The sequence below is a fragment of the Chrysochloris asiatica genome, unplaced genomic scaffold (genome assembly GCF_000296735.1).
Source record: "Chrysochloris asiatica unplaced genomic scaffold, ChrAsi1.0 scaffold00089, whole genome shotgun sequence".
Lineage (NCBI taxonomy): Eukaryota > Metazoa > Chordata > Mammalia > Afrosoricida > Chrysochloridae > Chrysochloris > Chrysochloris asiatica.
The window spans coordinates 3215868-3232489 of NW_006408607.1; the positions used below are offsets into that span (position 1 = coordinate 3215868).

General features: G+C 38.4%; 1 protein-coding gene across 3 annotated transcripts in view; it reads right to left on the reverse strand.

Moving 5' to 3' along the window:
• Window positions 1-5569: 5569 nt before the first annotated feature.
• PPARGC1A (peroxisome proliferator-activated receptor gamma, coactivator 1 alpha) overlaps window positions 5570-16622 on the reverse strand; it is a 1035693-nt gene continuing 1024640 nt past the window's right edge. For 2 of the 3 annotated variants that reach the window (XM_006866293.1, XM_006866295.1), the window contains exons 12-14: window positions 15627-15748; window positions 15124-15275; window positions 5570-5776 (exon numbers count right to left, since the gene is read on the reverse strand). In XM_006866293.1, the coding sequence (XP_006866355.1) occupies window positions 5673-5776; window positions 15124-15275; window positions 15627-15748 (378 nt within the window). In that variant the 3' untranslated portion in view covers window positions 5570-5672. The remainder of the gene's footprint in view (window positions 5777-15123; window positions 15276-15626; window positions 15749-16622) is intronic. The other variant, XM_006866294.1, reaches the window with a different exon arrangement.

Below are 16622 nucleotides of genomic sequence, written 5' to 3' on the forward strand. Positions count from 1 at the left end.
TGGTATTTAGCATAGTGTGGCACTGTAGAATAAGCACTAGACTATATGGTTGGTTTGAATCATAAGGTCGTTGGTTTAAACTCAGCAGCTACTCTTCCGAAATCTTATTCAGGGTCGCTATGAGTTGGAACCAACTTGATGACACTTAACAAATTGATAATCCATATGTACAATAATTACATGCATTTGTTTTTCTCTTGGAGACTGTGGGTTAATGCGCGGGACTGCAACGTTAGTTTGAATGACAAAGTCTGTGGTTCGAACTTACCAGCTGCTCCTAGGAAACCCCACACAGGGTCACTATGGGTTGGAACCAACTCAGTGACACTTTACAACAACAAGGAGACTGTGGTTGGGAGAGATGATGCCATGAGTTGCAAATGAATCTAAGCCAACAATATTTGTTTTGATTTTTACGTGTAATTTCACCACTTTTTCCCAACACACTTCTTATGGTGAGTCTTGCAATACAGCTGGTTTGGAGAGATGATAACCATCTGGAAGTGGAAGCAGGCAGGGCAACAACCACGCATTCTCTGTCATTAGGACCACTGCCACGTACTAGGGACAATGGAGAACCCTCAGCAGCCCTCAGCAGCTATCGGTTCATCCCAGATTTAACCTGAAGGCTTATACATGACGGAGGACTCTATCCTGTGACAAGTCTTTTCTTCCAGAAACACTCAGTCCATGTAGGACTCAGTCCAACTGTTCCCTAAACTGAATATTTAGCAGATTTTTACCCTGGGGGGTAAAAAAACAACAACAACAAAATCTGGACAGTGAATAAAGAAGATCGTAGAAGAATTGATGCCTTTGAATTGTGGTGTTGGAGGAGAATATTGAAAGTGCCATGGACTGCCAAAAGAACCAATAGATCTATTTTGGAAGAAGTGCAGCCAGAGTGCTCCTTGGAGGCCAAGATGGCTAAGCTTCGTCTCTCATACTTTGGACATATTGTCTGGAGGGAACAGTCGCTAGAAAAGGATGTCATGCTGGGTAAGGTGGAGGGTCAGAGAAAAAGAGGAAGACCCCTAACAATATGGATTGGCCAGGTGGCATCATTGATGGACTCAAGTGTGGCAGCGGTAGTGAGGTTGGCCCAGGATTGGACATTGTTTCATTCTGCTGTGCATGGGGTCGCTATGAGTTGGCTCCGACTCGATGGCACCTGACAACAACAACTAGGGGAGTACTGGTGTGGCTTTGTGGGTTAATGTGTCAGACTGCAAAGCCATTTGAACTTCAAGGGTGGCAGTTCAAGCTCACCAGCTGCTCCTCAGAAACCCTTATAGGGTCACTATGGGTCAGAAATGACTCAATGGTACTTAACAACAATAATCCCAGGGGCAATCATTGCCTATTAAAAAGATATACTTTTCAGAGTTAAGTATAAAAACTGAGCTAATGCATTTTATAAAGTTCCATGTCATTGGTCACCTTTTAATGCTCCTTACAGAAATCCCCTGAGTTCCAATGTGGCACTGTAGGATAAGCACTGGACTGCTAATCGTACGCAACACTGGTGGTTCTAACCTACCGGGCACTCTTCAGAAACCCTTTAAAAGGGTCACTATAAGTTGGAATCTACTCAAGGCATACAACAACATTGAAATTCCCACATCTGCCTTTGCCATTTCAAAGGAGGCAAGGGGCCATACAGAATGTATACCTGAACTGGGAGCTGAAAGCCATCCCAGGGAAAAGGCAAGGGGCAGGGAGGGCAAGCCCAAGAGGAAAGAGTATAAGAAGAGAGTACTGTATACTAACCTGAGAAACACGGCAAGAGTTTTGTCCCGATAAATAAGAAAAGCAGAATTAGATTTGAAACATTCGTTTCCCTTTATTAGCTCAGTGAGGCTGATGTGTACTGCACATTTAAAAAAAAAAAAAAAATCACAGGAATTTTCATACAATGAATAAAACCACAATAATACATGTAGAATTGGCAGGTGGGGGAAGAAAGAAAAAAAAAAGCCCAGCTAGGGCTCAACTAATCGCTCACTTTCCCTGTTCAGCATAGTTCACCCAACAGAATTACACTTTCACCTACATATCTTAAAGTAACTCGGTTAAATCAGCAGTTCACATTATTGAAAATGTCTGTCACATAGGTACAAATTTAGAATCATCACATTATAGTACATGGCTATTCTAGGTCATCTATAGATCAGGTCTGAGACTACAACGATTGAAGTTCTGTCACAGCCACCAAAAAGGGCACATAATCGTTACCTACTGTAAGCTCACATCTAAAGGCATGAAAAGGTCTCCTTTATTTCAACTAACCCAACCATCATACCCCAATAGGGAAAAATTCCCTCTTTGTTGCTTTGAATGTTGACAGCCCAACCATTGTTCTCGAAGTCTTTTAGCAAAAATTGATTCTGTTGCACTGGAAGAATTTTTCTGCTACATCTCTTTAAAAAAAGAAAAGAAAAACCCACATTTCAAAAGCACCAGTTCAGTTACCAAAAGCTTGGATGTGGTACTTACCACAGCATGAAGGCAAGGGCCCATGTTATCTAAAAATCCTACTGATCTATGCTGAAATCTGTTTCCAGTGAGGATGGGATACATGTGTTAATTTGAAATATTCTCTTCAAAACAATGAAAATTAAAGGAGCACAGTTTACATCTTGATGGGCTACCCACAGTGTCTGCATAAGATACAAAAGCTCTATTCCAATGGTTTGGTGATTCTTTCTTTGCACTAATTTTAGATGCAATTTGAAGTCCATGGAGGAAACCTATCTTCATGGTAAGAATATTTGTGAGGCCAGAGTGGGGCAGAAATTAATCCTCAACAGGATATTGGTAGTGTTGCCTTTTGATAAATAAGGAAAAGAAACCAAGCCATTTACTCATATCAACAATCTAGGGTGAAAAAGGAGGATGTACTTAAAATTGGATCACAAAAAACTTGAAAGGCAAAATAGATAACACATCTGGTCCTTGAACACATATGATTGACTAAATAGTGATTTCTTAAAAATAATTTATTGCTCTTAATAGTCTTTTATTATTATTGTTATTATTATTCTACAACAGAAGATACTCAAACTTCAGAAAGAAAGACTGTAAACTTTAGTTTGGTGTTCACACACAGTTAAAGTCCCTGCGTTTAACCTACAGAACAACAAGGATTAGGCGGATTAAAGATGTGTCGTCACGCAGAACCTGTGATCAAGTTCTTTTATTTTAATAGTAATTTTATTGCTTTCTATCTACTTAGAAATAAGAAGCCAAAAACTCAAGCAAGCATCCAACAGGACAGACAGTGGATTCACTCAGAACACAATATGCTGGTGATAACGGAATGCAGCTATCAAAAGGAGCTGCATTGGTCTAGGGGTGAAATCCGGTTTGTAAAATTGCGTTGGGCGAGAGAAAAACAACAACGACAACAACAAAAACAATTAAGGAATAGATCTATCATGCCTTCCAGAGCAATCCTGTCTGCCCAATGGATCGAATCGCAATTCAGAAACATGAACGCACATTCCAAATTTTCCCGAATTCTGTTCCAGGGACTCCACACTCAGAGGAAATCTTGATGCTCAACATGGAGGTTTTTCTGAACTTTTGTTTTGTTTTGTTGAATTTAGCAGAAGCAATGTCATCAAGAACAACACCATGGTCATGTTAGAGGCCATGCTACTGCAAGTAGGAAGCCTGCTTCTGCAAAAGCTGAGTTTTTCTCAAATGAAGCACATAAAACCCCAATCTGACAAGTGCCATGCAACCCAGGTAGAAAATTTCCACTGGCTTTATTATTTTCATCATCTCATAATTTATAATAAATAGGCTATCTGCAACTGATAAATATGTCTCTTCAGTAAACAAAGGAATGAAATATCAGTATTTATACAGGATGCATAACTGTAAAAAATACAGAGAAATACCATCACCATACTCTTCCAAGGGAAAGAGATACTGGCTTCAAAGATAGTCTTCAGACACACATTAATTATTGTAAAAATCATACTGTAATTATTACCTCAGCATTTTGTATCAAATTAAAATCACAAAAATTAAAACAAAACAGCATTTTTAAAAAGATTTTTTTTTTTTTGACTTCGAGTTTCAAAACTACTGTTGATAGAGAAAATAAAACCATTTCTTAATGGTTACCCATTGAGAGACTTTACATAAAATCATGACTATCGTCTAGAAAATTTTTTAGATGAGAAAATTTCATTCCCCTAACAAATCCAGTGTATAAAACTTCAAAGAAAAACAAGCAACAAGAAAAAATGTGGAAAAATATCGCAGAAGTGGTTAATACCTTTAGGAGACTAGGATATTTCTTGACAAGGTGCTTAGACCAAAGCTTACCTAAGAAGGGATGGATTGCGTAAAGCATCATTTTGTTCTTGGTGTACTCAACAGACACGCACACTGTCTTTTTTTTTTTTTTTTTTTTTTTTTTTTTTTTTACAATCAAATATATATAAGCAATAAGTTCAGCTTCTAAATATGTTAGTGTACAATAATTGTTTCACCTCATAATTACATTTGAATATTCTTGATTAAGAAAAATTGAGTAGTTTGGAAAAGAAGGCTGAATTTACAGTGCATAGCTGTAACAAAAAAAGAACATCGTTGTATAGTATGTACACAAAATAAAAATACTCCATTTAACATCTGTAAATACTTAAACTACATCAGAGAATGTAGCAATTACACTATCTGAATACATCCCAGAGAGTTCTACTCAACTCTCATTAGTAATGTAACACCGTGTCCACTTTGCAGAAAGAACCGCTGAACAAGCTGCGTGCTTGACCATTGACAAGGCTTTTGACATTTGCAGTGAAAGATCAACATTTTGAACATTTACATGGGTGTCAGGATAAAGGACGAACTACAGAAACTTCAAAATGTTAGGAAAGTTTTAGCATTCCGGTGCCCACGGTATTCTCTCCCACCCAGACTCCACGGCAAACGGAAAATGAGAACAAAAGGGGAGGAGAAAAGAGAGAGAAAAAAAAAAAGAGAAAGAGAGACAGGATATTAGTTCTATAGAACCCGTGGTTTCTTCAGGATTGTCATATAATCATAACGTTACGAGAGAAAGCTTGCTTCAAGTTGATTTTGCACTTTCTGAAAAAAACAGAGTACGGTGGCTGATGCTCAGACATCAGTGACTGTCATTTTAGGGTGGTTTGTGGTTGGTTGGTTAGTTTTCTTTCCTTTTTAATTTATATATGTATATATATATATATTTTTTTTTCCTTTTGAATAGAATATGAACATTTTGAAGTCCTAGGTTTTAAGTGTCTCCATGTAACTGCTGCCATTTGAAGCGGTTTGCCTTGCCAGGTGTCTCTAACCCCCACCTGTATACACACACATACTCCCCCCAAACCAAGCACACACCCACACCCACACACACATTCCATCACCAAGAGACTCCAGGGAAAGCAAAGCTGACACCCATGAATAAACATGTGCTTACTGGATATCCATTCTGTCTCTTTCCTCTTCAGCAGCTGTGTTCATGTAAACCATTGTTGTTGTTGTTTGTATTTTTGTTGTTCTGTTTTGTTATTGAACTGAGTGTAAAGTAGGAGAAATTCCTAAGTATGACTTGCAATAGTCTGTTAGGGAAGGACGCGCTGTCCGTGAGGTATTCGCCAAGCCTCTGTCATCTTCGGCCAGGGAACAGGTTACCTGCGCAAGCTTCTCTGAGCCTCTTTCAGTAAACTATCAAAATCCAAAGAGTCATACTTGCTCTTGGTGGAAGCAGGGTCAAAGTCATCTGAGTTTGAATCTGAAAGAAATGCAGGCCAGGTTAGATGCAACTTTGCTCCAACTCGAGGTTACCTGATTCAATAGCAATGTATCCTATCAATGTATTTTTAAAAAGAGCACCCAATTTTTATTGCAATACTGTGGTTCTACAAGATAAATACTGGACTGGTAACCACAGGGTGAGTGGTTCAAACTCAGCAGCCATTCCTTAGAAATGCTATACAGGATCCCTATGGGTCAAGACCAACTCAATGGCACTTAACAGCAAACACAATAATATTTGGGGGGAGAGAGTTGTTGAGCTCTCGAAACACTCATCTGTTGACTCACTTTTGACTTTAAACACTTCTGAGAAGTAAGCAGAACAGAGTTAATTTTTCCATTTATAGATAAGGCCTTCCTCACACCACTTCTCCCCCGCAGGCAAGTTAAATGATTTGCTTCACCAATTTAGAAGCAGATAAAAGAGTAGAAACAGGTACCAATTTTCTTATTCAAGGAGATTGATTTCATTGAGCATGAGGCTAGCTGAGTGGAACTTCCTACACACACACAAACACACACACACACACACTGTTCCCTTTGAAGGCAAAGGGACAAACGATCCACTCCTTCACTGTGGTTTCTAGGGAGAGCCCAATGAGTGTAGTGGAGACAGTTTGGACGATCTAAGGAGTATCTTAGACATAACCCCAAACCAAACCAAACCAGTTGCTGCTGAGTTGCATGCACAGTAGAACTGCACTCCATAGGGTATTCAAAAATGTTATCATTGGGAAGCAGATTGCTAACCCTTTTCCTTAGGTACTTCTGGGTGGGTTCAAACCACCATTTTTTTTGTTAGTAGAAAAGCACTTTGTGTGTGTGTGTGTGTGTGTGTGTGTGTGTGTGTGTGTGTGTGCCACCTAGGGACTCTTGACTCATATCCAATTCCCTCCTTTAAAAAAAAACAAAAAACACCAGTTGCTGTTAAGTCCATTCTGATTTAAGGCAGCCCATATGGACAGAGTCAAACTGAGTTCCATAGGATTTCCAAGACCGTGACCTTCATAAGCAGTTCATTAAGGCTTTCTTCCAGGCCATCTCTGGGTGGGTTTGAACTGCCAACCTTTCTGTTAGTAGTCAAGGACTTAACCATGTGTGTCATCCAGACAGCTGGTCTCATGTCCAAAAAGAATAAATCCAGTCTCTTTCTTCATTCACAAGAGAGGGAAAATATATAGGTACAAATAAAACCATGCTTTTGTTTTGTTCTTCATTTTGTTTGGTAGGGTGGGAAGCATCCTTAAACTAGTTTAAGCTAGTTTTTGTAGGAAGTTCCACATATCATTTCAAATAGTCCTGAACAAAATAGATCTGTTTTAGCCATAGTGACAGTGAAGTAAAATTCTATTAAATATTTCTGACTTTTCTCCACTGCCATATATGAAAACAACAACTATTTCTGCTGATCTAGCAGGTAAGAAAGGGCGCCCTTGGGAATATAACGGAATACTTGGGAATATAACAGAAGAACTCTTGCAAATATATTCATTCCTTTGAGAGCACTTATTTGAAGAGGAAACAGAGAAATGGCAAGCCAAACCTTTTGATGAAATATTAACAAGCCCTTAAAAGATGGTCCTGCTTGTGTTTTACTCAGAATAAGCTATAAAACAGAAATGTTCAAAGTGACAGAAGACTATAACACTAGATATTCTGGAGGCAAAATCATTGACCTCACAAGTTGATGTTTCTGAAGAGGTTACAATCCCTCACATTCTCCAGCATAAGGCTTTTTTTTTTTTTTTTTTTTTTTTTTCCTGATTTTCTAATCTGTGTTGGAAGAAGTACAACCAGAATGCTCCTAAGTATCCAAAATGACCAAACTTCATCCGTCATACTTTGGGAATATTATCAGGAGGGACCAGACCCTGTAGAAGGATATCATGTTTGGTAAAGTGAAGTTGTTGTTGTTGTTGTTGTTGTTGTTATGTGCCATCGAGTCGGTTCCGACCCATAGCGACCCTGTATAGGGTTTCCGAGGGTGTGAATCTTTATGGGAGTAGAAAGCCTCATCTTTCTCCCGCAGAGCAGCTGGTAGTTTCGAACCGCTGACCTTAAGGTTCGCAGCCCAATTCGTAACCACTACGCTACCAGAGCTCCTTGGTAAAGTGAAGGGACAGAGAAAAAAAGGAAGACCCCCAACAAAATGGACTGGCCCAGTGGCAGCTGCAATGGGCTCAACTGTAGCAATGATTGTGACGTTGGTGCGGATCGGGCAGTGTTTCATTCTTTTGTACTTAACAACAACAAAGCTTTAGTACTTTAACTTTGTCATTGTTGTTAAGTGCCTTCGAGTCAATTCCGACCCATAGCGACCCTGTATAGGGTTTCCAAGGAGCAGCTGCTGAGTTTGAACCACCGAACTTGCAGTCCAAATGACTTTGCAGTCTGATGCATTAGCCCTTCACTTATTTATATTTGTTTGTTTGTTTTTTCTTTCACCCTTATGATTCCCTTTGTTTACTGAGTTTTACAGGAAAAAAGTTTTTTTTTCACTGAAGAAAAACAAGACCAACAAATATTACAGACGACTTGACATATTAAAGCTAAGACAGAAATGACCCACCTTTTCTTATTAAATGCTCAAGTCTTAAATTGTACTTGCTTTGACCTGTCCCTCATAGTCTAATGAATGGTTTACTTGTAATACTAAGGCCTCATAAATATCTATTGCTCAAATCAAAATATTTTTGGTAAGGATAAAAAGATAAACAGTCCAACTCATTGCAAGATATTAGACAGAAATCAGAATTCCACTGTTTCATAGACCAAGAAGCAAGATTCTTTCAACAAGGGCAGTCATTGTGGAACTATCTAGAACAGACTTTCAGATTGTCTCCTTCCTTGTAAGGAATTTAAAAACTAATTAGAATTCCCTAACCTTTGTTGTTATTGTTGTTAAGTACCGTCGAGTCGGTTCCAACCCACATCCTTCTAAATGCAGTGCAGAATTTCCACATTTCAGTATTTTCTTTAGCAAATTCTAAAACTGTTTTAGAACAGTAGTTCTCCAAAATGACTTCACTGTGAAACAGAATGGTCGGTGTTGACAAATACACCTATTTTCACTCAAATATACTCTAGGGTAGAGTCCTGCTATGCCACTGTAGGATAAACCCTGGACTGCTAACCACAATATCGGCAGTTCAAACCCACCAGTCACTTCTCAGAAATGCTCTTTAGGGTTACCATGAATCGCAACTGACTGAGCAGCACTTAACAACAACAACAGCAACATGTCCTAGGTCATGCAGTAGGCACCCACACAACATTCTTGGCTTTCTAAATGCTGTTGTTGCTGTTAGGTACCACCGAGTCAGTACCGAATCATAGAGTCATACAAAGAATGTAACACTGCCCGGTCCTCTGCCAGCCTCACAATCATTGCTACATTTGAGCACACAGCTGCTGCCATTGTGCCAATCCATCCAGTTGGGGCTCTTTCTCTTTTTCTCTGACCCTCCACTTTACCAAACAGGAACTGTAATATGTCCGAAGTATGAGAGAGAAAGTCTGGCCTAACTGGCTTCCAAGGAAGCTGTACTTCTTCCAACACATATCTTTTTGTTCTTTTGGCAGTCCATGGTACTTTTTAATATTCTTCTCCAGCACCGTAACTCAACTGCATCAATTCTTCTATTGTCTTCCTTATTCACTGTTCAACTTTCACATGTATATTGTTGTTGCTGTTGTTAGGTGCCATCGAGTTGGTACCAACTCATAGCAATCCAATGCACAACAGAACGAAGCACTGCCCAGAGCTGTGTTAACCTCACAATTGTTGCCACGCTTGAGCCTTTTGATGCTGCCACTCTGCCAATCCATCTTGCTGGGGTCTTCCTCTTTTTTTCTGACCCTCCACTTTACCAAACATGATAGCCTTCTCCAGCGACTGGTCCCTCCTGACAATATGTCCGAAGTATGAGAGATGAAGTTTGACCATCCTGGCCTCCAAGGAATACTCTGGCTGCACTTCTTCCAACACACATCTGTTGATTCTTTTGGCAGCCCATGGCACTTTCAACATTCTCCTCCAACACCATAACTCAAAAGCATCAATTCTTCTACAGTCTTCCTTATTCACTGTCCAGATTTTGCATGCATATGAGGTTATTGAAAATACCATGGCTTGGGTCAGGTGTACCTTAGTCCTCAAGCTGACATCTTTGCTCTTCAACACTTTAAAGAGTTCTTGTGCAGCAGATATGTGGTTATGTGCAATTATATTCCTTTCTCTCCCATTAAATTAATATATTTAAACATACGCTAGCAGAAAATGTGTAAAGGGAAAAAAAAGTATATGTTAAAATAATAAGTAAATAAGTATTCAATGGATAAATAAAAAGAACTAATTATTTAAAAATATAAAGTACAAATAGGAATACTATGTTTCTAGAAATCAATTTCACAATTGTATTCTTAGCAATTAGAAAACTGCTGATCCAAAGTCAGGGATCAAGATCAACTGAAACTGTTGAATATATTAATCTTGAATTAGAATCCAGATTCATGCAAATTTGTGTAATACATTCATGATGTTGATTATGTAATATATTTCTTTGAGTTAATAATTTGTAATGAACATAGTATTTATTTCATTTTTGTTTCAGTTCTACACCTGAACTAATTTCTGATAGAAAGTATGCATCTGTTCTTCTCTTAGTGTTGTAGCTTAAGCATCGTCAAGTCAGTTACAACTCATAGCTACGGTGTAGTTTCTAAGGAGCATCTGGTGGGTTTGAACCACTGACCATATGTTTAGCAGTACAACGCTTATCTCATGGTGCCACACTAGAATTCCAATGTTGTTGCTGTTGTTCAATGCTGTTGAGTTGGTTCTGACTCACAGTGACCCTGTATAGAGTTTCTGAGAAGCAGCTGGTAGGTTTGAGCCGCTGACCTTGTAATTAGCAGTCCAGTGCTTATCCCTACAGCACCACACCAGGACTCCAGGACTCCAATAGTCCTAGTTTAATTTTTCTTTGTCTTTATTCTAAATATGTCCATCAAGGTCTTTCACATTGGTGACTGATCCTTGTTGTCAGGATTGGTAGCTATGGAGTTGGCTCCAACTCATGGACAGTTATGAGAGAAGGAAGTGGAGACTGCTACCACACTATTCCCAAGTCTATTGGACACATCAGTAGAAACCAGAATGTAAATTCTGACTTCCAATGCCACCTTTGAACAAGTCACTTTAAATTTTGCATCATAGTTAAAAAACAGACTAGTATCTGGACTCATTATGTTTTGCTCTTAGACCACATTATTGTTGTTGTGTGCCAACAAGTCAGTTCTGACTCATTCTGACCCAGTATGGGGTTTCTGAAGTGTGACTGGTGGGTTTGAACTGCCAACCTTGTGATTATCAGACAGCCAAGTGCTTATCCCACAGCATCACACCAGAACTTCACTGTAGTTATCCATTAACTAGCCTAAGGAGTTGAGAAAGAGGATGTGTAAGCTAAATTAATTTGTAGGAGCAAACTAAACAAAGAAAAGTGAAATGATTAAGTGGATCTAAAATGATAAGACTAAAATGTCCTGAACCTCTTTCTCAGATTATTCAAAGTATTCTAGCTTCTTACAGTCTCTATCCTGCACATGAATTTCCTGAATTAAAAATTGGAGAAGAGGGGATTCAAAGTCTGCAGACAACTTCCAAAATATGATTTGACCTGAATTTTGTTCCTTAATATGCATGTCTACTTTAAAATACAATCAATCGAAATATTCTAGCTGTTGGATGCTCTCAATACTTGAGTTCTGGCTTCTTGAAATCGGTTTGTATAACATCATTGTTGCTTTATTCAGCACACGAGGCAGCTCCCAATCCCTCTAAGATCCGGGCACTGCTAATGTTCACCATATTCAGTGACTATGCTCGGAAGCATTTCACGTGACCTCTACAGATAACAGAGACAAACACCAATGGGAATTGTATTTCACTTCCAAAGATGGCTCCTAAAGATGGTTCTTTCATTTTGAAGCAATAAAACTCCTAGATCCTCATCAGCATCATTATTAATTAGAATCATTTGATGATGTTCTTACTTAGTGCCAACTCATGGTTACCCTATGTATAACAGAGTGAAATCTTGCCTAGTCTTTTGTGTCAACCACATGATTGTTGGCATGTTTGAATCCACTGCTGTGGACACTGTATCAATTCATTTCAGTCTCGTGAAGAGGTTCCTTTGCTTTTGCTGGCCCTCTAATTTACCAAGCATGATATCCTTCTCCAGCATTCTGTCTCTGATTTTTATGTGTCCATATGAGGCAAAGTACATGAGATAAAGTTTTGTACAATATTCTGCCATCTATAGGGTTTTCACTGGCCAATTATTGGAAGTTGGTTGCCAGGTCTTTCTTCCTAGTCTTTGTTAGTCTGTCTTCCAATGGGTGATCCTGCTGGTATTTGAAATGCCAGTGGCATTGCATCTAGCATCATAGCAACATGCAAGCATGTACAGTACAACACATTGACAGATGAAGGGTGGAAATACAATTGTAGCTACTGCAGCTTCAAAAATATTTCATCTAACATGTACATTATAAGGTATATATTAGAATGAGCCTCATTTTACAAATGAAGAACCAGAACAGAGGGGCATTAGTTGATAGGTTAAAGCCAGAAGCTGAGCCAGGTTTCAAATCAGGGTTGCAGAATTCCAAAACTAGGATTTTCTTAAAAGTACATCATGCCTATGCTCATAAAAACGGCCCCTCATGCAATTGTAGGGCTTGAGGGAGTTGGAAAAACAAAACAAAACAAACACATGCTACTACAATGCACATCAAACACACTGTTCAGAAAATACGAAGCCAGTTTAGTGATGGCCCACTTTCTATTGCTGCTGGCTAGGCAGAGAGATAACAAGAGGGGAAGCATTCTTCTTAGAAATATTTCAGGGAGGTTCCAGTTCAATTTGGAAAGACCATCCAATCCTCCCTCTACCAGTGATGAATCGTCATCTAAAGGCCCCTCTAGGTAGCTTATTTTAAACTCTAGATGTTTTGAGAGACTAGAAACACCCCGGCCTTCATCACTGAAGAAAATAAGTCAAATCAACTCAAGACTTCAATCTGTCTTGACTGTTTTTATCAGCCAACATTTGAACAAATGACTTGCCACCTTTTATATTTTCATCCTTAGGCCTCTATCTCTCCAACAGTCAGCTGCCTTTCTCCTGCCTAACACTATCTATTTAGCTTGTGAAGTGAATTATAGCATATTCCCTCTGAAAAACGTGCACCGTTATATCAATTACTCTAGGAAAACATCACAATGTTGGGAGGAAGAAAACGAAAAAAAAAAAGGGAAAATCCTGAATTTGTTATTCATTTCTTCCTTGAAACCAAGCCAAAAGCAAGTGCAAAGAGATTTCTAATAAAGCTGAGAAATATATTTGCATATTAATTATATAATAATTATACATTCACTTAAATAATGATGTCATAGGCACAAGTATTCATCACTCTCTTGCTTTCATTCCTTCCTCCAAAAACGTCAATTTACAACATGCATATTAGATACGGAATGAGGAGCTAAAAGAATGAAATTAAATTTGGAAAGGAAATTGAGATGTTCACTGCAGCATTATTTATAATATCCCAAAATTGAAAATGGAATACATGTTTAGTTCTCATGAAGTGATTAAATATAACAGCATTACTCACCCCACAGAAAGCTGTGCAATTATTAACATATGTTGATGTATTCATTGTAATGCTTTAATCACAGAGGGCAATGCATTTATATAACATTATGTAAGAAAAAGAATTTTAAAATCATGTCGATAGTATGACCTCTACTTTAAGAAACTGGACATTTTGGGACAAAAATACTGGAAGGCAAATCACACAATTGATAACAGCGGTTACCAAAACTGAGTAATAGACTGACAAATGATTTTACTTTTCTTCTTAAGTTATATTTTCCAAAGTTTAGCCCTGTAGTCTGTATAACTTTGAAAACAGGAGAAAGGAATAGCTAAGTCAACTTCCAGACTCCTGGCATGGTGCTGTAAGATCAGCACTGGACTAGAAAGCACAAGGTTGTTGTTGTTGTGTTGTTGTTGTGAAGTGCCATCGAGTCGGTTCCGACCCATAGCGACCCTGTACAGGGTTTCCAAGGGTGTAAATCTTTACGGGAGTAGAAAGCCTCATCTTTCTCCCGCGGAGCGACTGGTAGTTTCGAACTATTGACCTTGAGGTTCGCAGCCCGATTCGTAACCACTACCAGAGCTCCTTAGAAAGCACAAGGTAGGCAGTTCAAAACCAGCAGCTATTCCTCACTATGAATCAAAACGGACTCAATGGCAATTAACAAGAACAATAGCAAATAAACTCTCACTGATTTTTCTGTAAAATGGAGACAGCAGTAATACCTTTCAGTTTCTTTTTTCTGTAAAATGGGACAGGTAATAATAATATCCTTCTCTTAGGATTGTTCTGGAGCCCTAGTGTGGTTAGCACTGGACTGCTAATCACAAAGTCAGTGGTTCAAACTCATTAGCTACTCTTTGGAAATCCTACACAGGATCACTATGAGTCGGAGCTGACTCAATGACACGTAGAATGAATATGAAGGTTCTGATAACTAAAAAACAACTGCAAATCTGGCACTGTGCCCAGCATACACAAGCTTTCCAAATATGACAGGGTTTTCTTTGTGGTGGTGTTTTTATTTTATTTTTATTTTATTTTCATTTTTGTCCTTTGTTTTGAAGAAAGAAAGTATAGTGTAACTTAGCAGATGAAGCATTATTTTTCCCTCTTAAAATACAATACTTAGAAAAATGAAAACGTTTCTAAGAGGTTATAAAGTAATGAGGGACTAAAGAACAAGGTTAGTGCATATTTTGTTCCTTCAAACAATGATGTAGCTAGGATCCTTACAGAAGGAATCAGGGTGGGTGGGGAACACACAAACAGATTAAAATGCATACACTCACTCACAAACACACAGACCACACATGCACACACACACACTGGCACACACAATATACCACACAATACACCAAACATACATGCATATGCAAAACGCAAACATACCACACACACACACACACAAAACAAAACACTACAGAATTTTAGCACCTGTGCAGAAAATCTAAGAAATTTGCCAAAATCTCAACTGCTTGCTTCTGAAACTGTCACATACATTAAAAAAATAAAAGTTTAAAAAGTCTGTATTCAAATATTCCCTCTAGTGAAAATAAAGGGATGGTCTAAGCCAACATGCCTACAGATTATATTTGCTTCCATTTTGAGCTCTACATTATGGATTCCTCGTTCCACGTACAATAAAATCCATACCTAGGTCTGCATAGTTAGACTTGAAAAATTGCTTGCGTCCACAAAAGTACAGCTCGAAGTCAGTTTCATTCGACCTGCGCAAAGTGTATCCATTTTCAAGAGCAGCAAAAGCATCACAGGTGTAGCGGTAGGTAATGAAACCATAGCTGTCTCTGGGATGGGTAAAGAAGAAAAGTTCAAAGCCAGTTAAGAAGCATTAGCATATGACTGTAATTCTTTCTACTTTGGGAAAGATTAAGATTCCTGAGTCCCAAAGTCTAAAGTTGTGCATCCATTTATCAGTGTGATTGTGCTGCCAAACAGCTAAATACTTATTTCTGGGACAGGGAATCTCAACTAAAAAAGATTAATCAATAGGGACGAAAGAAAATAAATAAGGTTTTGAACTCAACGTGTCATCTTGCAAAGCATTTACATTGGCAACTCCCATCCCGGTAACCTTAGGACCGTAATTTTTTACATACATCAGCTTCTAAACAAGAAATAATCTTGAAGATTCTCACCCGTCGTCTCTCAGATTTACTGTGCACTCCTCAATTTCACCGAAAATTTCAAAACGGTCCCTCAATTCTGCCCGTGTTGTGTCAGGTCTGATTTTACCAACATAAATCACACGGCGTTCTTCCTATGGGGGGGAGCGGGGAGTAAAATAAGGAGAACTGTTTTCTAATTCTGCAGATAGAAAGGAAAATTGAGTAGCATTCATAAAGATATACAACCATGTATAATAAAGACCGCCCCCCAGCATGCCAATCACAGAAAAAAACAAAATATGCTAAAGTTGAATGAAAGACTAAGCTTAATGCCAAGTTTACCATAAATATTTCAATATTGATCTCTTCTCCCTCAAACAAACTCGCTCTATTGAATCTCTTTTCTCTTCCTCTTTGTCAGTCCCTTTGGTATTTTTTTACCACATTAACCTTAATGCAGTAAAAAGAAATCTGTGCAACAAAAGTCATTGTTATCACTGAGTAGCTGCACAATACCTATCAAATCAGTTAATTCTTGTGATTTGAAGACTCATCTTCAAAATGTGTAAGAAACCTACCTGGCTTGCAAAGATGTTTTATTTCTCATTAACTCAAAACTCTAATAATAAGATATATATGTACATATTGACAACTCTCAGTATGTACAGTGGTTCTTAACTCTTAAATACTATTATCAATAAAATCATCTGAGAAGCTTATTAAAACTGCAAATTATTGGGGCTTTCCCCAGCTGTTTTGAAAAATAATTCTGGCGTGTAGGTTCAATGATCTGCATTTTTAACAAGAACATCTGGTGATTCTGATGATGTGGGTGGGCAAAGAAAGTAAGTTGAGAAAGACTGTCTTCAAATGTAGGTCATTTTAAGTCATGGGTCTCAGAAGAACAAGCTAAAATAAAAGGGGCTATCAATTACACTTTGTCAATGTTTTTAAGAACAGACTAGGAATGTGTGGCCTCATTTTCACAAAAGGAGTCAATATGAACATAATCTGAAAGGCATCAGC